General features: G+C 35.5%; 1 protein-coding gene across 24 annotated transcripts in view; it reads right to left on the bottom strand.

The window, feature by feature from the left end:
* Nucleotides 1-22,985, bottom strand: part of CADPS2 (calcium dependent secretion activator 2) — a 287,279-nt gene that overhangs the window by 79,226 nt on the left and 185,068 nt on the right. For 15 of the 24 annotated variants that reach the window (XM_038155811.1, XM_038155825.1, XM_038155814.1 and 12 more), the window contains exons 12-15: nt 18,322-18,330; nt 15,717-15,853; nt 11,940-12,127; nt 305-406 (exon numbers count right to left, since the gene is read on the bottom strand). In XM_038155811.1, the coding sequence (XP_038011739.1) occupies nt 305-406; nt 11,940-12,127; nt 15,717-15,853; nt 18,322-18,330 (436 nt within the window). The remainder of the gene's footprint in view (nt 1-304; nt 407-11,939; nt 12,128-15,716; nt 15,854-18,321; nt 18,331-22,985) is intronic. The other 9 variants (XM_038155813.1, XM_038155815.1, XM_038155818.1 and 6 more) reach the window with 1 other exon arrangement.

Here is a 22,985-nt window from a genome sequence, read left to right as displayed (position 1 = left end):
CAGTCACTTTCATTCAGACAATCTTCTTGGCTGGAGTTACAGAAAGCTTGAACTTTGAAAAAAATCAACAAAATCAAGGCCTGTATTCTTGCATAATCTTTTCTATCATATCTACCAACTCACATATTACACAAATAAATTTCAAGTACAACCACTTGTGTTAATAAATTATTCCATATTTAAACTATTCCTTTGCGAGCAGACCATTTTATTTTCACTCCACTCATTCAAGACCAAAATTAAACACCATGAGAAAACTCTTCCAGAAAAACTGTGGTATTCATTGAATAAATTATACACTCACCTGAAATGGCTTATTTGGTTTTCCAGAAGGGAAGAAAGTCTGTCCTTAATTTCCTCAAACCTTTCTTTCTCTTCCACAGACACCGTTCCAATTCCATCTGGCCTGTAATATTAAATGTTTAATAATCATTGATACCCCTTCATGCTGATTTGTCTTTGGACAATGATCTTTATTTCTAAAGTTTTCATTTAACATGTATATTAACTCCCTTTTTCTCTTTCTCATTGTCTCCAAGGACAAACAGTTACTTGTGAATATAGCTAAAGAACAGACTGAACAAAGAATTTCTCTTTTGAGCTGAACTTTTGAATTCAAGTCCTAAGTTTCTACCTCATCTCAATAAAAACACAATTTAGCATATAATTCTCCCAAATCCTTTCAAAGGACAGAATCTTTTCTCAAAAAAATTAGTACTATTGTCAGAGTAGAGAGATCTACTGAAATTTTGTTAAATTTCATCTCCTTGAATCTTCTGTTTATTCTCCTAGAGGCACAATATAGCTAGAAGTGGTTTTAAAGTAAAGGTGGGAGGGAAACTACAGTGAGAAAAGCCACAGCAGGCAACACCTAGAAATCCTGCATAGTGAGGATAGAGTTTGATTGCCCATCCTCTATTGACAAATAGCATCATGTAATCAAGGCTTCCATATAGGTGCAGCATTAAAGATGCAACTAAAAAGTATTTAAAAACCAAAAGCACTGGCATTTTTTAAACATCAAATTTAAGTCACAATAACTAAAAATAAGCCTATATTTAGTATGTTAAACATACACTTCATCTAAAGTCTTAGCCTAAAGGTTTTACTAATGTATTTATATTTAAATTCTGACAACAGTAAAAAAAATTTAAATATACAGCTCCCAAATGTTATTTTTGCCTTGCAGTCACAACTTCCCCACATACAGCATACTTTAAAAAGAAGTATCTGCAGGGTTCCTATTACTTTCATAACTTCCAGTTCCAAGGAAACAAATCAGCTACTGCTTCTCACTTGAGTTTCTGAACCTGACACTATGTGTGGCGCTGCCCTGTATCTTCTCCAGAGCCTCCAAAACTATCTCAGTGTTTCTAGAACTGACAAAATGGTAGCAAAATGGCATAAAGAAAGATAACATTCTTTTTTGGAACATTCTGAATGTTCCAAGAATCATTCTAGGATTTTATGAGCATCTTTTTCCTAAATTGTCACTTCAACTTTCTGCACTATACTTAAACCTAGAAGGGATAAGTTGTTACCTGGTCATGACTTAAACAATTCTCTCACTGTTTCAATCACTTACATTTGTGACCTGCCAAGTGAAGGTGGAAAAAATGCCTGATTTCCTTAAATTATTGTGAAGACAACAATAAAAAATCAGATCTGGTGGGTATGGGAGTAGTGAGGCACATCAATGCACCACTGTATAAATTTGATGTGAAAGAGCAAAAAACTTCTCTTCTCTCTTTAGAGGGATGCCAGGATACTTTACCTCAGCCTTCTGACAAATGGAATGAGCTCAAATTTAAGTAAATTGCACTGTCTGATTTCATTGTCAGGAGAGATTGTGCTCTGGACTGATAAAGTAAATAGTTCTGTCATATTAAGCCTCGCTGAGGCATGTCATATATATGTCAGGAAGGACCTAGGGGTCCAGATAACAGTAAGTGAAAAAGGTGAGCCAGTAGGATGTCATATCTGTCACCCTGCACTAAGGCTGGGATCACTACATACCAGGGACCTGTCACTTCACTGAGTTTGTTGGCATAAGGAACCTTGTTGACAACAACTAAAATTTTCAGAACTGCTAAATATATGTTTGCATAGAAGCAGATGTCCCAGAAGGAGGAGTACACAAAAAGGTTTTTGAAAATGACCACCTATAGCACTGAAAAATTCATCTCTTGAAAATATGCTTTTAGAAAATAGCACAAAGTCTAAACCACAATTTTGTCTCTTCTTCTTGCAAAATTAATTCCTACAATAATATAAAAATGCATTTTTGCAACACAGTCCTCAGATATATCATGCTGGTGATAATTTTTCTACTTTAGGGAATATATACCTACTACTGATTAGAAAAGAATCCATGGAAAAAAAACTGTTTCTGAGATCAGCTGAAATATTAACAATAGATAAATACTTCAATACTCCCACTCATTTAATTGTAAGGATATTTTTTCTTTATTTACTTTGAAGGCTGAATAAAATAAATAGCATTGTTTTGATCTGGTTACTTTTATTTATGATTACTGTGCCTGCAAGGAAAATCAGACTCACACAGTCATTTAGTCTTCAAAGGTTTAGGCCACCCATAAACTATGCCGGAACTATTTTGCAATTAAAAGCAACAACAAATGTGTCTTTCCTGCTGTCTCAAATGTTATGGACTTGATTTTTTCTAATTCAAAACTAGTACTAAGCTCTGATATGCAGCCTGGGAACTCTATTACAAGAACTCGGCCAAGAAAAGTGATGGACTGTCTTAAGAAGAGTTTTCATTTTAACATCATCTTCTCAAGAAGGTAACGGAGAGTGAATCTTCCTTTCCTCCGAACTCTTTTTCCTCTTTATTGTTCACAACAATTTTTAGAATTAGAGAACTAGGTGAAACAGTGAACACTCAAAACGTGAGTAGCCTTCTCTCTCTCACTTATGTCTACCATTTTTTGAGGACTCTGTCAATTTGATTTGGATTGGCTTGTCTTACCTGCTTAGGTCACAGTCTCACTGGCACAGATATAATGTCGTCTCTGGTCACAAGTCAAATTGTTTAATTCACTCAGACTTAAATATCAGAAGAGATTTGAAATAAATACCTCATGAGCTAGAGCTAGTAAATTCAAGTGGAAAGTAGCTGTTTAACCATGAACCACTTAAATAATGAACCAAAAGTAAAGGTTGACCAGAATTTTAAAATTTATTTTTTACTGCAAAAATCTTGCAAGATTGTGATCCTGACAGCAGTTACTCCAGAGAAGCTGACTGATTAGGCAGTGGATTTTGGTTTTCCTGTTGCAACAAACTGTTTTTCCTCAGATTATATAATCCTTTAAGGCTTGGAGCATCATCTAGAATTATTTTGCTCTCTAGAGGTCTTAAAACCTGCAAAAAATCTGGTGAATTGTAGGATTAAATTATAGTGAAGACCTACAGCAGGTAAGATAAAAGTGCTCCAACAGGAATTAGATATGGTCACTGGGTTGGCTGTGGATTGTTTCCAGCCCTCAACTTTGGAAACAGCTTCTCCTAGTGGCCTCTCAGAGAGAGAATTGTTACCTTAAGCAAGGCTGCTTTGTTAAGACAGCCTTGGAAATACTAACTGAACATGCTTGACTTTCTTCCACTGGAACATCATTGATACTGGTGCTTTTTTGCATCTTTACATGTTTTAAAAATTATAAAAGTATTTTCAATATGTGCCTTCCTCATTAAAAACATAGACCATCACTTTGGTGCGTCATGAAAAAAAAAAACCAGTATGAGGAGAGTAATGTACAGATTGATATTCTAACATACACACAGGTATGAACAGTAATGCTGACCAAAAAGAATTTGCCATCTTGCTAGAGCAAGATGGGAAATTATTATGAAGAACAAAAAAAACCCCCCAACAATACAAAACAGAAAAACATCAAAAAACCCCCATAAACAAACAACAAAAAACCACCCAAACAGAACCAACAATAACAAACAAACAAACAAACAAAAAACCAAAAAAACCCCAAACCCCAAAAAACTTCAGCTAAGGTCTTTAAGATATTTCTGTAATAAACTACATTTCAAGGACATAGAAAAAACAAAACCAAACTTCAAAGGCGTCCTTTCTTCTGGAAACAAACTGTTTTAGAAGACTTCAGTGCTTTCTGAAAGCACTTGTTTTTATATCCAGCAGGATGTACAATGAAAGAACAGTGACAAGTTCCAAATTAGCAAGATAAACTGCTGGTTTCACTGCTTGTTTCTTAGAAAACCAAAGATTACATTTTTTAGAATTTGATATAGAATTTTCATTATCCGTTTATAGGACTTTATATTAAAGAACCTAAATACACAAATTTTCCTTCAAAATGCAACTGTGTTAAGGGTTTTGTAGAGTCCATGGTTTATGTTATGGAAATGTAAGAATGATGATTTCCACTATCAGCTTATAAGAGGACAGAGCAGACATCTTTTTATCACAGAAAATGAACACAGTGTATTTCTGCATGGCATTCAAACACAGCTTTAACCAGCAGACACTTCAAGACTGAGCATTTTCTTGTTTATGTTAACTATTCTCCCAATATTTCTGACACAAAGCTGGCACAATAGAGCCTTCTGCTGTATGCAGTTCTCAGGCTGCTCTGACATCTGCTTACAGGTCATGCCCTTTTTTCACAAGGGAATGAAAAAGACCAATTCTGAAGGTCACTAAAAGATATTAAGATCATAAATCAGGTTGATTTTAATAATCTTTTATGCAGTTATATTTTCTGCTGAAAAAAAAAAGCATGTATTAATACAATGTCATTTTACCCAATTTATAAGGTTATGTAAAGGCAGTAATTAGTTGAAATTAATAACAAAATACTGTATAATGTTTAGGAATGGTAAGCCTTCCTCTGTGTTTCATATACCTTGGACACGATCAGCTTCCAAAAAAGAAGGATGAACTGGATGATGTAAGACGCTTGACACAGGGCCTAGTGAAAAATTTCTATTCTCAACAGTGTCCAACATGCCTCAGAAAAAAAGGAAGATTATATTCACTTGGAAGAAGAGAGATAGTTTTTTATTGAGAGAACACTGCTTCTCCTTTAGCGCACAAACTCACATAGCATATCAGTCCTAAAAAGTCATTTTCTCATTCCATTGTTCTGGGCAAATAGTGACTGATACCAACTGACTTCTGAAAAAAAACATGGGTTTAAGTATGAGAAATCCACTCTCACCATTCTCATTATAAATGATTGATAGAAAAATGAGACAAACTACAAAAACAATAGACTCTTGCTTCATCTCTAGATGCTGTACCATATTACCGTGGGTCTTCTGGGCAGTCAGGACTTGGTGAAGGGGAGATCTTGACTCCATTTCAGAAGGCTGGTTTATTTTATTATGATATATATTACATTAAAAAGACCACACTATAACTATACTACAAAGAACAGAGAGAAAGGTTCATCAGAAGGCGAGACAGGAATAGAAAAGAATGAATAACAAAGTTCTGTGACTCCTAGAGAGTCTGAGAGCTGCTGCCTCCTCGATTGATCACCAAGTAGAAACATCCCACATTGACCAATCGAGAAAGCACCTGCTGCATTCCACAGCAGCAGAAAACAAATTGTTTACACTTGAAGCTGAGGCCTTCTCAGCTTCTCAGGAGAAGAAAATCCTAGCAAAGGGATTTTCATAAAATATCACAACCACAGTACCAAACACAAGAGAGACTAGTAGACAGATGTTACACACTTCCCTAAAGATCCCACTGTAAGGGAACTCAGGCTCCTTCCTCCAGCTGTTGGACAGCCTTGGAACAGATCTAGGATTAAAGCAGAAGGTCCAACTGCCAATAAAAACCAGTAGAAGTAGACCTTGCACCTGCTGTAACTACAACACAGACAGAACATGTAGGATTGAGAGTGAATAGGAAACACTGCAGAAAGAGGAAGCATTTTCAAGTCCTTAAAACCAAAATGTTCCACAAAATCCTGTTAGCAACATTTTTTTTTTTGAGAAAAAGAAGAAAAATTCTACATGAAATTCCTATATTTTATATATAAAGCTGTGCATGTGAAAACATAACACTCCCAGGAAGACATCAACTGGACAAAACCTTTCATGTCAGATGGTGACCATGTGCAGATCAATGGTGAAACTACTGCCTTAAGTTCTGGAATTTTATTTTAAGTCATATTCCATATTTTTATGAAAGACAAAATGAAGGAGAGCTTATCAAGATATAGATAACCTTACTTTAAAGTCAAGTTAGTCAGAGAAGAAAATACCTATTCAGAAGTTCCAGGAAAAAAAAAAAGAAGAGACAGAATGATATAATGACACTATTTTCTTTATTTTTATAAATTTCCTTGTCCCAGATTTTAAAGGGATGATTTTTCTGAACATTCTTTTATGATTTGACACAAAGTGTAAAACTGCAATAACGTTTCTTACCACAAAACACAAAAAATGAAAAGAAAGATACGAATGTATAGCACTCTCCAAAGCTTCCATAGTTTCACTTCTCTTGTGAAGTGAAACCCTTTATTCTATTCTATTTCCACCAGGTATAACCAAAGCAATAAGCCTATCAGAGAGAGAATCTAAACTGCCAAATGATGGCAGGGACCTAAAAGTAGCTTTCAGAGAGGGCAAGGCTACTACAGGAAGAGAAAATTATTTTTTTGTTCTGGTGTATTATTGCGAAGTAAGTTATTATGAAGAAGACTTCTATGCTGGAACCCTTCTTTGTCCATAGCAAAAGAACTCTTCATTTTCAGCATAATCTGTTTTAAAAATGAAAGCAACTAAAAAACTCCCTTTATAGAACAAAGAGAAAAACAGACAGCAGTAAAATGCCAGGACCACCTGGCAACCTGAATTACCTGTGAGTATGTGAAAGTTCTCATCAAGAACTTCTGGGGAATGGGAAATCAGAATCAGAATGGGAGGATAAATACCAGAAAAAATCTCCAAGGAGCTAAGAGAAATATAGGCCAGTAAGTATTACATGCATCGCAGAAAGTCAGAAGAAACTATAATATAAGGATATTTAAGGATAAAAGTAAGGAAATTTGGGTAAATATTACCTATCCTCAAGTCTGTATGGCTTTGAAGCCATAATTCAGAGAAATCTTACCTTCTGACCTTGGAGTTCTCTAAAAGGATTGGAAACAGGTGGATGAGTGTGACCTGACTCATATCAAATACTTGGATTTCCAAAGCTCTTTTGACAGTCCCTAATCAAAGGCTTCAAAGGCAATTAAACAGCATCTGAGTAAAAGTTCCTACATTTACATTTAAAATTAGAGAGGTGAGTACCTGCTGTGAAAGTATGTTATCAGTAAAGTTCTGCAGAGATTTGTGCTGAGCCTTGAGCTATTTTACAGTATTTATAAATTACCTAGCTAACAGCTGAGAACTGAGGTGGTAGAAAATGTAATTTTAATGATAGCCATGTAGCATAGTGTGGAATTCCAGAAAGACCTCATGAAATCAGGTAGCAATACAACAGCAAACAATGACAAACATAGATAAATGTAAGGAAAACACAGCTGTTATTCAGAATGGAGATCCTGGTTTTATGACGGATAATTCCATTAAATTGTCCCCGTTCAGTATCAGTCAAAGGAGCAAATCAACACTGGGAAACACCAGAAAAGGATAAGCAACTAGCAGAAAACTTCTGTCCAATGCAATCACTGTATTGTTCACTTCCAGTTCTTGAATCTTAAATAGCAAAAACACAGAACAGGATTTTTCTTTTTTCTCCTTTACCTCTCCAATAGCAGCAGAGCATGAAATGAGATGTGTAGGAGTCAACTTCAAAGCAATAGTTCTTCAAGCAAGAGGGGGCTGAGTTGTGGAACTTGCTGCCAGAGGTGTTGAGGGTGAAAAGGGTTCAGGGGTGCAATGGACAAGTATCTGAAATAAAGACTCACTCCCGGTTACCAAACATGGCATATTCTGAGCTGCAAAGAGCTGGGAGTCAGAAAGAGGAAATATTGCACAGGCTTGCTCTTCTTTTACTCCAAGCAGGTCAATGCTGGAGACAGATGACTGACTGGCTCAGAAGAACCCTGACTCAATAGGACTGTTCTTCTGTGGAAACACATCTGTGCTGAAGCTTTTACAATAAAGACAAAAATTCCCAACCTATTCATCTTCAGTTACATACTGATTTTTGTAGCCTTACTTTCATGTTCACTTCTCATATCTGAACTTCCATTTCATCAGGTATCTTTCTGAATAAGAAAAGTTATAACAAGGGAATATGCTTGAATTTTGAATTTTTCAATTCAGTCTGTAACTCAGCAGGTGGAAAGAAGTCACTTCACACTTCATGTGATACCCACCAGCATTCATTTCAGACAAGAGGGACTAAATAGAAGTCACAGCATGAAAAGTAGACAGGAGTGAACATGATGGGGAAGAAAACAATAGCTCCTACCTGGACTGTTTAGACTGAAATGTCATCATTCAGGAATGTCCTATAGTTCCCTGTTCTGCCCATTTCACTTTCACCAGCAATAAATTTGTGCCTAAGTGCAAAGCAAAAAGTTTACTTGTGAAGTAACTATATTGATGAGGCCTATATAGAGTATTTCATATGAACAACCATGGAATATTTCATAAGAAAATCGTGGTGATGAGAAGCCAAAGGAGATAGTACAGTAAATCCACATAGCACCAGAAGTACAGACAATGAAAGATGATTTTATTTACAGAAGAAAATAAAATAGTTGACTCAAAACCAAGGATGTATATTCGTTTAAACACAGCACAGCTATTTTTTAGTGAAATATTTTCCTTGTTGGCTGTTTAGGAAGAGAATGTCTTAAGACTATCATCTACTATCTATCAGAAGCAGAAATGCCTTTTCTACATAAGCAGTTTGTTAGCCCAGATGTAATGGACTAACAAACAGGAAAGGAAAAGAACAAAAAAGCTTTGAATTTCTCAGTCTAGGACTCAGCACATTGTGTTTGTCTCTGAGTAAACATTTCTGTTCCTAAACCAACAACACTGGCATAAGACACACAAAGTACAAGTATGCTTGATAAATCTAGCAGAAGTTGCTGTCTATATCCTCATCTCAAGAAAGAATAAAAAGAAGCTGGGGACTGTTCTCTAGTCCTGAGATCAGGAGACAAGGTCTGCTGCATAGAGCCTACTCTGGAGCTCAGGTCTCTTCTGTGCTCCAAATGTCCCTGGAGCTCTACAACATCAAAACTTCTACATGTTTATTCCAGGTGTCTGGAAATTAACCCATGGTACTGTGTTAAAATCTGCAAGATTACAGCCTGCAGCATGAAACATGTTTCACGTCCTACAGTGCAGCAAAACAGCACAGGGGACACCTGAAGGTTCAAAAACATGTTGGAAGAATTTTGAAAACATATGAAGGGTGGAAAGAGCCAAAGCTGGTTTAGATTTAGGTTCTCCTCACCAGAAACAAAGGTGAGAGAGACTTGTATCTGATTGTTTGACTGATGTCACTAGATTGCCTGTATTTTAAAATTCATACATAAAAGAAATGGACAATATGAACTACAGATACAGCTGCATTTCTACATGCTCCTCCACCACCTGACTTCAAGATCAATTTTGATGATCTTTCTCAGGCTTGGGGAGGGTCTAAGATCCCTCTGTGAAGCAAAGGTGACATATAAATTAAATACATCATGGCCAGAGTATAAAGCCCTTTGTTCTGTGGTCTTTCTGATTCCCAGACTGACTTACAAAACAAAAATGTATAACGCCAGGGACCAGCCTAGAACTTTGGCCTGTCGTGCATTGTCTGTGAAATTCTCTTTTACCTTTTACTATTTCTTAGTGCTGTGGTAAATGAATGAGTGGGTATATTATGTGCCCGTGTATCTGTGTCTGTCATTCTGAGTGAGTGTGTCTGCCTCTGTCCTTGACTTGCTTTTTTTCTTTCTTCATGTTTCTTTTTTCTTCCTTTTTACAATATCTCAGTTCTAGTCAGACCCTCTCTGTTCAACACTTCTTTTATTCCTAAAACACTCATAATGCTATTCAGAGAATATCTGTACTGTAGGAATAGACAGAATACAGAGTGCTTACCACTGTGTAAATGATGTGCTCTCTGAGATATTTTCATGCACTGCGTGCACGGTTGTCCTTCACTCAAATTATGAAATAAAAAGAAATGTATCTACGTTTCTTTTGAATTCTTGGAATAAGTTTGAGCAATTATCACATATGTTTGTCTTCTTCGGTTGAATCCAATAATAAAAAGGCGAGAAACAACAAAGACTTGGACTCAATAGGAAATACGAATGTGTCAGGTTCTTGAGGAACTGAAGAAGAAGCATGCTTTTACAGAGAATAGGTTACCAAATAAAAGCCAGAAATCTCTAACTTACTGGTATGAATGTTAAGATTCTTGACAGCATTTCAAGCACATTGAAAAACATTTCAATTTTGGATATTATTATCATGTATTATATATTGTTAGTCTACCACTATGAAATCACTCAGGTCACAAATCCCCAGCTCCAGATGAGGCTTTGTCTGAGCCAGTGAAGGAAACAATATCCTTCCTAAGGATTATCTCTTCTTCTCTGGCTTGAGGACAAGTAAAACAGCCTCTGTGGCTGACTGGTAGCAAAGCAACATAAGCATACATCTTGGACAGAAAATCTCTCTTCAAATCCTAATCAAAATTCAGTTTGGGGACTTCCTGAGAGTAACTTCCTTTTGTGACTGTGATGTTTTCCCCTAGTGGCAGGATCGGATCAGTTGGGAGGATCTATTGTGCTTCTCCTTGCTATTTTTGGACTTGAACTATTCCATACAGCAGTCTACAACTCTAGTGCACAAAATAGACATAAATGCATGTTCTCCTATAATTTGATAGACTGCCTGCCCCACTTCCCACTCAAATACAAGGAAGACAGGGAGTGAGTTTATTGCACTGCCACTGTGATGGTCAGATGCCAGAGCATGTGCTCTGATGTGAGGCTGAGGGAGCTGAGCTTGCTCAGCCTGGAGAACAGAAGGTGTTGAGGTGGAGTGAATGACAGCCCTCTGGATGTACCGGGTGGTGGAGAACAGCCAACAGATATAACTACACTGAAATTAGACAGGTTCAAACAGGGTCAAAATTAGACAGGTTCAAACAGGGTCAAGTCCTGACTGGAAAAAGCCCTGAGCAACCTGGTCTGACCTCATAACTGACCCTGCTTCATGCAGGAGGTTTGCCTAGAGATCTCCTGTGGTCCCTCCTGACCTGAGCTACCCAGTGGTCTAATCTGCAACTGGCACTCTCCAGCAGCAGAGCTTGTCCTCTCGCAGTCTGGAATAAAACATAGATGAAGCAGTGTTCCTTTTAAAGAATGTGCAAAAATAGCAAAGCAACAACTTATTTTTTTCTAAGTCTTTCACTTCCAAGTGGAATGAAGATATCATCCCAAGAAAATCACTGTGGCCAAAAGCTCCTGAAGTAGTCTACCTGTCTAGGGGAAAGGACTCCAGAAGTGTCCTAGTGCTTCCTGGCTGGGGCTTACAGCTAATTCCCAATATATGTTATTTCCCTCTGTGACAGCACAGACAGAAGAACACAGTACAGTATGATTACTTGCCAAGCTATAGACTGCAGACAGAGTCAAAATTTCCCTTAAACTGCCTAATTGTTCAAAATGTTTACTGGAAACACCATTTAGTACCACAATATAAATGCAGAATGAAGAAGACTACCCTTTAAACAGTTTTTAATCTTGAAAACATATTGCATTAAGACAGTGCATGCTAAAAGGAGATTTTTTTTTAACAGTGATCTGTATGGAACCTCCAGTACCCCTGAAGAAACTTTCATGAACTGATTTCTGTTATGTGCAGTTCCCTACCGGGCGAATATAAGAGCCTATGAATACTTTCATTCAGACTATGCATTTAAATATTATGGATTAAAAAAGTTATCATTAAATTACCTGTTACCATGAACATGGGAAGCACAAAATGCAAAGCTGTAGTGGAGCAAGGTTGGGTCAATGACAGACCCATTTTCTGAGTATTCAATCAGCTCATCGAGATAGCAGAGATGGCGGTGGCAGCCTCTCACCCCATAGCGAGCACAGTACTCGTCCAACACGAAGACCTGACCTGGGCTAAACCAGCCCTGAAAGGCAAAAAACACACAGAATTTTGAGATTTATTTTCCCACTCTCAGCTTTCAATCAGAACAAGAATAGAAACATAGATTTTTATGCCCATTACATAAACTTTTTATATTAGAATTATTTCCATCTGACTAATGCTGATGGCACTGAAAGCTAGACCCCACAATAGCCCTCTTACTGAAAGGATTAAATATCAGGAAAGCACATTTGCATTTATGAGATACCACTACTACGAAATATCTTGTTTGCATAAAACATCCAAAGTCTGGTACAGATTAAGTTATATATCAAAACCTAAACTAAAATAACACTTCAAAATACTTTATTTTGTTTTAGCAATCAATTAGAAGATAAAAAAAATAAAATTTGGGAAAAGCTGAGGGACATTTACACAGACATTAAAGCACAGTTTCTGAGTGGTCAGTTCTCTGTGGCTGTGACTTTAGTATTCTTACCACAATTCAACCCTTTACCCATGTAACATGCATGCACTTCTAACAGCTTTAAAATAACTTTTACTAGTAAAGAGATGCAAAGCTAGGTAGTTTGTTCTAAGCCACCGGAGTGAAATCTGACCTTAAATAATGATTAGATTTTCTCAAGCTTACTGAGAGATTTCTTGGTCAGAGTCTTGATGAGAACAGCTTAACCCTGACACAGACATGAGCAAAGTACAGACTCCTTCACATGATAAAAACAGTTCTTGGGTGAGTCCAGAGTGTAAAAAATATAATTGAGTCTTGATGCAGAAATATGATAAGAAGTAGCAGAGTGAGCTTCCAAAAAGCATGGAGAAATACATAAACCTTGGGAAACTACAAATACTGCACAGCTGTTCTATGTAAGCATTTTTCTTTGTTCTTGTTTTGATTACGGTGATAGTTCCTTCTCATCATCTCTCATCATTCATTCTCATCAAATGGTTAAGAGAGATTGTGGAATACCTGAACTCAAATATACAAATAACTTGGAAAAGCAAAATGGTTTTGCAAAATAAAGAATTTATAACATCAATACAGCAGCTGAAGACCAATATTTCCCTAATGCTTGTGTATACTTCTGCAAGATCCGATGGTTAATATTTGTACAAAATATCAGCAGAAATACTATTGAACAAAACTTGAAAACATATTCACAACAGTTTTAAAAAAAAATCTGTGTTTTAACTTCACTAAAATGCTTGTTTGAGACATGAATTCAAGCTTTATATTCTCCCCAAATTCTTCAATTTAACATATTATCTGCAAACAAGAACACCTCAATGTTATTTCATATTTAATAATTTTTGCTCCTAATTAATTTCTTTGAAATCAGTGTTTCCATTGCCTTTAGGGAGCTTCATTTATTTCTAGAGAACACTTAGCTTTAGAACCCAGAACAGCACACAGCATGTTAATCTGATCATGTTGCAATGCCTCATATAGCTTACACGGTGTTTGATACAAATATAGTATTCTATTGAAGGAAGAAAGAAAAGGGATTTTAACTGTATTTTTGCACTAATATGTGTGCTAGCCCTAGATATAATCAACAGTGGTTATTGTGACTGATATTCTCCCAACGTGTTGCCATCGTCACTGATCTCTCCCCATGTTTTTATGGAAAACATAACAAAGTGTTGCATATCATTGGCTAGCAGTACAAAAGCAAACTATTAAAATTTCTGTTCATTCTCATAAGATATAATTGTGACAAGAATACAACATTTTAAAGAACTCATTAATTTAACTTCAGTCTCTCTTAAAATATCTGTTTGTTTGTGGTTGTTTTTCATATAAATGCGTGCTTTCCTTGCCCTTGTTCAATCCCACATCATGCACAAGTCTCTCAAACATGTAACTATGTCCTACAAAGTACTGGTATAAGACAACCACATATTTTTATTTTATAATTGAAAAAAAAAAACCCAAACCCAAAATCCCCCACCCTCTCAATACTCTCCCTATTCCAAGAAAAATGTAGAATTGAAGAAATTTAGGTTACATAATAATTAACAGATTATTTTTTAAATAACAGAACTTTGCCCAATATTAATTCCTATGCTTCAAAATTTTTTTACATATGTGTGGTTACACTGCATTTGTTGAAATAAGGGATGAATTGTTTCTACAAGATTATGGGAAATGAGCTGTTAGAGAAAAGAAAAATCACAATCACATGTCCATGTATTCTATTGTTATCTTGAAATTCCCAATTTTTTTAAAATAAAAAAATGTAGTTAAATATGCAATTAAAAAAATATCACCCATTCCACTTATTAAAAGCTGAATTTAAAAAAGAATGGTAAGAAATACATCTGCTTTATGGTTGCTATAGCACTGTGCATTTCACCTAACCTCTTCTAAAAGTTCCTGATTTCAAGGTTATATTAAGTGTCTTACTATATTATTATTATAAAAAAAGAGTTTGACCCCAATGCACTGGTAGAAAGCTAACCATTTTCTCTTTGAGTGCCAATTACTTTGTACAGATGTACCTTCAGGCCTCTTTGATACAGTGTGCAACCCACAGACAGAAAATGAGTCCTTTAACTTTTCTATACATATGTATCTGGCAGTATTTTAAAAAGGAGGCAACTGTCATAAAATAATATTTTTTTCCCCTTTATAATGACTGCAAACAATCCTAAAAATTCCAATTATTATCTTTGTATTACAAGACAAGTCAGAACAATGGAAAAAATAAGTAAAAATCCCCATTATCTTTTTTTGTTGCTGTTGGGACATTAAAGTGAAAAAAAATTATGTGCTGTGAGGTGTTTTAGATTCTTAGTGAGAGAATAATATAGGCTGTTTCAGGCATAATATAGGCTGAAAAATAAAGCCTCAGGAAGTGACGAGGTCTGCCCCATACAAATCTGTTTAACAAGTGGGTATATCTGATGAACTTCCATGAGATTGTTGCTTCCCTAATGAAAACAAAACCTGTAGCAGCCCCATGCTCAACTAGTTCACAAAGCACAGAACAGAAAATGATTGTACGAAAAGGGAACTGCAGCAAACATCTTCCCTTTTATGATGGTAATGATGGTATTTGAATGTGGAAAACAGAAATAAATTTTGATACAGAGATCACATTCTATTTGCTTTTGTCTAATGATTATATTCCCCTTTGTTGCTTGCAGTTCAGGTAATGCATATATGCCCATGTATCTATATTGCTTATGGGTCTGCCTCCCTTCTTTGGTATTTTTCCTTCACACCTGAGTGGAATGAAGAATTAATTACAAGACAGGTGAAAATGTCTGAGCTGAGGCAACTACATTTGGACCTTAAAATGCCTGTGCAGGCGTCAGTGAATTCTACCACAGGAGTTCTTGCTATTGTTGAAACTTTCTGTTTTTATTCAAAGCTCCCCAGAGGACATGATAAATTTCAGCTGATAAAATTGAAGACAGTTTGTGTCTCTTTGCTTTCTATTGAGTGGCACAGCAGCTGCTTGCAAGTATGTAATTTTCAAATTTAAAACCAATCGATTGGATCCTTTATTCCACCTACAACTACAGTTGTTGAATGAAGGAGGAAGAAAGGACTACTTTGTAACAACTATTTCTCACTTCTTTATATCTATCTTCCAGCCAGTACTCACCAAACAAGAATAGGAGTCATTCAATCTGTGATCCAAGGTCTGTCTCTGAAGCAGTCTAAAGAGGGAAGCATGGTCAAATTTGCAGGGATTAGCAGAAATAAACTCATCCATGCCATGTTTCTGGCCACGGTCTGTATCTGTTATACAAAGGAAAAATGTGCAGAACAATAATGTGAGTGTGTGCTCCGACTTACAGACACCAGTGCACACATGGCATACAAGTCTCAATATCTAAGCTTTCTTGAAAGTATCTCAAAGAAATAACTCATATAGAGGGATGCTTGCAGGTGAGTTATTATAGAATCTTGATCTTTTAATCTGAAAATATTATTATTGAATTATTTTTCTATCAATCATACCAATTTATGGAGTGTAACAGTGAAAAAAAAATTGCAACCCACTGACAGATAAACCAAAATTTAGAAAGGCTGCCAGAAAACACAACATAGTACATGAAAAAAGTATTAAAGCATTGTTTTCTAGTGGGCTCTGCAAATGTTTCAATTTAAAAACTATGTTATGAGAAGAAATGAATAAATATTCTATAATTTCCTGGTTTAGTATGGCTGTCTTTCTAATTTTAGCAAAATAACCACAAAATATTAAAAAAAAGGAAAAGAAAAAAAACCCCAAAAAACCTAAAAGACCCCAAACAGGTTTATACATTTATTTCTTCAGAAAAGAAAGAGCATCTTCACTGCAGTTCAAAGTACCACTTAATAGAAATATTCATCATGGCTTGAAGCCTACTTCTCAAATGGCAAACTGGAGCAGAAATGAACACACTGGCTTGAGCTAGGTCATTTCCAGCCTTCTTTTTGTACTCAGCTTTTAATGAGACGAACCTTAATGTAGTAATGGCAAAGAGCTCCTTCAACCTTCCAGCAAAGTGTACTGAAAAAGGGAGCAGCATTTTTGTGTAAATACATTGAGAAAGCATACCATCCCAAATGGCACTTCAATCAAAGGCCCAAATTTTTTGTTCTTCACAGACTGCATTTTTCAACGCCTTTAAACCCCGCGGGTTTATCAAAAGAGAAGCTCTAGTGATTGCTTTCATTAATGTTATGTTTTGTCAAAGTCTTCAATGTGAATTATCTATCTAGTATGGACAGAAAAAGCCTTACAGTGCCCAAAAGGACTAGTTACGTATTAGCACATTAGCTGTCTTGGATTCTATAGACTGTACTGGGGTGAACAGTCCTATCAACTTAAAAATGACTTCCCCTTTCAATAGGGTCTTAGCTCTTTGTTCCTTTAAATTCAAACCTAGGTCTTTTTATATTCGTTACCAGAAAAGTATAGATCTAAGTGTATCCTAAATGCAATTTTGAAAACCTGCGTAGTAGAAATCTAAAATTTCTAAAGAAAGGAGACAAAAGTTTATTGATTAAACCCAATTATAGAGTCAAGTTCATAATAAAACTCAATATTGATCTGTGGGCATGATGCTAACATAATCAGTCACATTTAGAAATTTAGCCCCAGATCATATTGATCCATGTCAAGTCCAACTTTCAGCTGTATTTGTGGATGGGAGAATTATTTAATTCAAGCTGAAGGATCTGCAACATCAAATCTTAGAAAGATGCAGAAACTAATTCATATCACTTGGCTTTGCATTGTCAAAGCAAGAGTCACATCCATGTGACAGATTTCACCAAGGTGGATCTAGCAAATAAACAGTATGACAATATGTCCATGGTGTAAGGTATGAGACCATCACCCCAGAGGAGCAGCAGCATGTGTTTTAAATGCTTGAAATATTTGTAGCATATGTGATTACACAGATTAGCAATATTTCAATGAGCATTAGACTAGCCAATCACTAATGACAAACCCAGCTCATACTTTTGACCTAGGTACAGGAAATGCTCTCTCTTAATTAGTGCAATTTAACTGCATTTAAACACATTAATTCAAAGATAAACAACTGACATCAACACAACTACATTACCAAAAGTACTGAACAATATATGAAGTTATCTGTAGCTTCCAAAATGTTCAAACCCAGATAAGGCTCTTTTCAAATCCATTATATTTAATGTGACTGATTTCAGCATTTCTTATTAATTTTCCTTCTTATATCAGGTTTATCACATACTATAAACATTTTTCATAGTAAGACATATGACAAAAAAGAAGAAGTACTAATATTTCTTTTTGCCATCATTTAGAAAATTATACAGAGCTTAATCATTCTTAAAATAACATTTTGTTTTTTTCTCTGGTTAACCACATCAACATAAAAAAAATCCCCCTTTTTAAGAGAGAAGGTGTTAAGTACTGACAAGTAATTTAAGTATTTTGAAATCAGGAGATTGGATGTTGCAAATGAAACAGATCCAGAACACTGATACAGTATCCAGATGATCATAACGAGTACTGTGACCTATTGAACACAATACAGCTTGTGAAAGCAGAATTTGCTATTACATAATTTGGTTTAAAAGTATAAATATTTGCTAAATTCTAAAAGAAATATCTATGACTGATCTTTTTTTTTTTTTGAGTGAATCAAGTAGTACAAATAATATTGTCAAACAGTACCAGAAGATCTGTTATCAAATATATTTAAGCAACAGAAAAACAACTGAAAACTTACCTTTGCCAGCTGTAGGCAAGCAGGAAATAACAGAAAAACAGATCTAGTGTAATACATTACATTTTTTGTTTATTGCTATGATGTACAAACAAGATAACTGGCAAATATTTTGAAACAAAAAGGAATTAAAAAAATTCAAGAATGTGAGCAAGGATCATGAGGAATTCATAAATGGTGTATGACTGTGACTAAAAAATTACTCAAGACTCTACTTTAAAAATTGTTAGAGTGATTGCTTTTTTCAAATTCTTACACAAATGAGCTTTAGATGTCCTGTTCAAACAACATGCAAATGCAAAAGGCATATAAGGAGCTATATTGTCATAAAGTAAAAAATACAAATTCATTTTTCACTACACTTTCTAAATCTTGGAAAATATTGGGAAGATATTTGAGGAGAGCATTGAAGCAGTAATATTTTTCTTGCTTTTTCACAATTAGTTTTTCTTCCCTTCTTAACGAAATTTGTTGCCGTGATTTCCATGTTGCCTTTAACTCAAAATCATTGGCTGCTATTTCCATGTTGCACTGCCTGTTTCAGGTTGTATATTTAATCTTTTGGAAACTATCCTTTTTTTTTTTTTTTAAATCAAGATAGGATAAATAAATGTATTTTCAAGCAATGCTAAAAACTAACAAAAGCTATTACAGAAGTTTTAGCCCATTCTTTGTGTGTTCTTCCAGACAAAGATATTCATTAGGTCAGAACAGTATTCTAAGTATGCCTTCTGCCATCTTTGCAAGAAACTTGACATTTTAGTCCAGCTGCAAAGGCTTTAAAATCATCACATCCTCAGTGACACAGCTCATACAGAGTTGATTGAATTAAGACTACCAAGATGTTCATGTTTATGGCTCACTCTCAAGTGGTTCTAGCATCCCTACACAACATCTCTGCCCCCTTCCAGCCTAGAAGCAAATACACATTTCTTGCATCATCTACTCTGTGCTAGGGTGAACACAGGTACTGGTCTTGCTGAGTGGTGACCTACTCCTTTTTGTGCCTCTCAGTAACATCTCTGCTTGATTTTAGGCATTGTAAAAGCAATTTGAACTAGCTCAGGCACGAGAAGGTAGAGGCAAGCAATCTAGTATTGTAGGGATTAAAAAGACTTAAGGACTAAGACTAGTAGGGTAAGAACTATGACTCTGTTCCAGAAGGGGCTGGAACTGGTTGGAAAAGACAGTGGTAAGACATGCATTACATTCCTTCAAGTGCCACTCCAGACAGATGGTGACAGCTTACACTGGGAACATTTTGACTCCTGATCATTGACCGGGACTCCTAAGTACTACACAGGCCAAAGAGACAATCTGTGACCCCAGAACTTTATAATTTAGGTATCAGGCCATGAAATAACTTCTGAGAATGAGAAAGCAGCTGGCCCATATGGTCTGACTGTTAGGCCGGGGATACCACATTGACTGACTGCCAGTCTTTTGTTGAAGGGCAGATTTGAAGAGGATTGTAGATAGCTTTTACATGTTCCTGACTAGTACAGAAGAGAGCACACAGGTGACTTACAGGTTGCCTAAGGTGGTGGAGGCTGGTGTAAACATTTTCTTTCTAAAAGGGAGACAGGGATGGCTGGAGGCAAGCAGGAAATGGACATAAAGGGGAATGGGGAAACATACAGGGAGGGTGGAGTTACTCCAGTCTTCAAATGGCAAAAGGTTATGGTGGACATAAAGCTGCAAAACCCACTGAGAAAACTATGTCAAATAAAAAAATACCTTTGACTTGTTTCTCAAAATGGAATTAATTGCAAGAGATTGTCTCTTCCAATTCTTTACCCCTCTGAACTCATGAGGGTGTAGGTTCACAATGATGTTTGGCTTTGTATTTCTTCATTAAGACAAGACAATCCCCTCATGTGCTGCTTTTAACTCCTGGGTTATGAACAAGTTATTAGCAGTGCTAAGCACTCCAGCAGCCTTTTCAACTGTATGAATGTATCTCCTAATACATTGCTCATTAAAAAAGGGATCACTTCCTGAACCTTTATGTGATTCAAATTAATCTGTTTTTCATTGGTGCTTTCCCTGAAACATTAATGTCCTTGGGAAACTTCTGGCTATTCTACAGTCATGCATCCTTAAAGATTCTATTCTTTCATTCAACATGCTTATGCAGAACAGTGCATCTGAAGGTCAGTCTCCTTTTCTTGATCATTGCTGACATTAACCTGTCTTCACTTCTGTTTTGGAGTCACCTAATACCTAATACAACACTGCAATACCAAGTTACTTAAGGATGAAAAAATTTACTAGTATACATTTTAGAAGTTGGACAAGTACACCAGTAGTTTGATTCTGTTAAATACCACTTTCAGATGTTTTTCATAACTATCAAGAAAATTTCAGCATGAAAGAAGATATTTTTTAGGGACAATACAGAAAAATATTGAAACATTTCTCCTCAAGTTGACTTTTTTCTACATTCTGCAGTTTAAAGATATTTAATTTTCTCCAAGTTATTGAAAATTATTTTGGAACATTTTGTCAGGGTGAGTGGATTTTTCATCTTAGGGGATAAAGAAAATGGGGACAGAGTTTTGAGGTTTGAATGCCATTAACTGACGTTTGTTTCACAAAGCCCAAGCTGGTCTTCTGTTTTCTGTACGTGGAGATGCCATTGCATGATATACTGCAGAAACTAAACAATGTGATCTTCTACTGGCTGAAATGCTTAAACTGTGCATTAATAGGAAACTAAAAGTCATAAAAATAGTAACTGACAAATTATCTGTTCAAAACTGTATTTCCTAATACTAAAAAGGTACCATAGTAACAAAGAAAAAATGGAAATTAATTTCATTTAATATATATGCCAGCTCTCAAGTACATGCTGTTATAACTTGATTAAAAATAAAAGACACTTAGCTTCATGTAAACTTTTTTCTAGGGGAAGAGAAAATGAACTCCTTGTGAATCTGAATCTATTTAAATGTGACAAAAGGTCAGCTATAGAGTCTTCTTAGGAGCAAAACTATGTCTCAAGAAATTCAGCACAGTATATATTTAAAGGAAGTAGGACTCTTAGAATTATTTAAGATTATATCTGAAAAGCCCAGTTTGTGAAGTTTCTTAAAAATGCATTAATTTGATTATGCCCATTTCCACCTCAAGTACAAGAGACAAAAAAAAAAAATTTCCTCATGTGGAGAGAACTGGGGTATTACAGAAATCAGTCAAACAATGGTTCTAAATATCACATTTAATTAAATTCCACAAGTTACTATTTGCAAATAAATTTATGAATTATTATAAGTTTTGAATTATTTTGTGAATTATTACAGAATATCAACATTTAAGTATATTAACAGCAAAGGAAAATAATAATTTAAACACAGAATTTTGCTTTATATACAGTTCAGTCATATGAGTTTTTGTAAGTAGACACATAAGCATGACAGAAAAATACATTATATTTTGATATTTTAGACTTTCAAGCTTCCCTTAAAACATCTTTAAAATAATGCTTACTTTTTCTGTGGTTTCCACCTAAGAACTGTAGTCCCTCTAAAATAATGTCTAAAATAATACCAAGACGTGACAATCTTGCTGTTTAATTCTTTAACATTATCAGTAATTTTATCTCTGAAAACAGAGTTTCAGTATATCCAAACTTGTGATTGTTTTTGTACTTTTTTTCTTTCTATAATTGTCATTGCCCCATGGTCAGAATTTTATAGCTGCTTTTACTTCTGGGTAAACACTGTGTCCAAAACTAGGAGCAGGTCCTTGGCTACTGCTGTCAGTGGTCACTTCTTTTGTACTTTCTAATTGATGCACGTGAAGTAGGGACATCAGGCAGGAACACAGTAAACTCCCACTACCCAGCACAAACCCAGGGAACTGGGAGCAGGTGAGCAGAAGCACTTCTTGGCTGTTGCCTCACCTTTGTTTTTGCAATGTTACTTCCATCCTACTTCACCTTAATGGCCCCATAATGAAAGATAACTTAACAAAGTGTTTCAGATTAACGCCCTTCCAAATTGTTTCAGATGAAAAACAGATGTCAGTGCTTTTGTGAGATTAAACTTTTTTTCAATGATCTTGACATTGAAAAGCTCAATGACATTGAGAGCTCCTCAGGATTTTAGATAAATATTACCAAGCTTAACAAGCAAATTTTGCTGTTTTATAAAAGCAAACTGATTTATGATTAGAGGATGAATAGAAGTTCATGAGACTGAGTGATAGGAGGACTGAAGGAAGAGAATGGGTTTGAATCAACCTGCTACACACTTCAGACACTAAACAAAGTTTAGTCTAAAACATGTCTCCCTTTTATCACTATGCCTGTATGGTTATATGATAATGAAGAAGGATTATTGTATAATAATCATATGATGTTCCAAAAATTTGATGGCTGCCACAAAAGGTCACTGGATTGCACTCAGCCTCTGTAACAATACATAAAAAAAGCTTCCTTTGTGTAGATATCTACATGACAGAATACTTTCAAAGAGATAATATGAAGATTTAAATATGTTTAATATATGCTATCTACCTCAATTTCTCTGAAACCATACTTCCCCCAAAGAAAGGTGATGAAAATTTAAACCTGACTAACTTGAATAATTTTTTATAGGTAATTTAATATTACAGTATGTGCTAAAAAAAAATCCAGGAGCCCATCTATTGCCTTTCAACTCACA

Source organism: Motacilla alba, chromosome 1A, assembly GCF_015832195.1.
Source record: "Motacilla alba alba isolate MOTALB_02 chromosome 1A, Motacilla_alba_V1.0_pri, whole genome shotgun sequence".
In the NCBI taxonomy this organism is placed as follows: Eukaryota; Metazoa; Chordata; class Aves; order Passeriformes; family Motacillidae; genus Motacilla; species Motacilla alba.
Note: the sequence above shows the minus strand (reverse complement) of the source record. Positions and strands in the feature narration are given on the sequence as shown.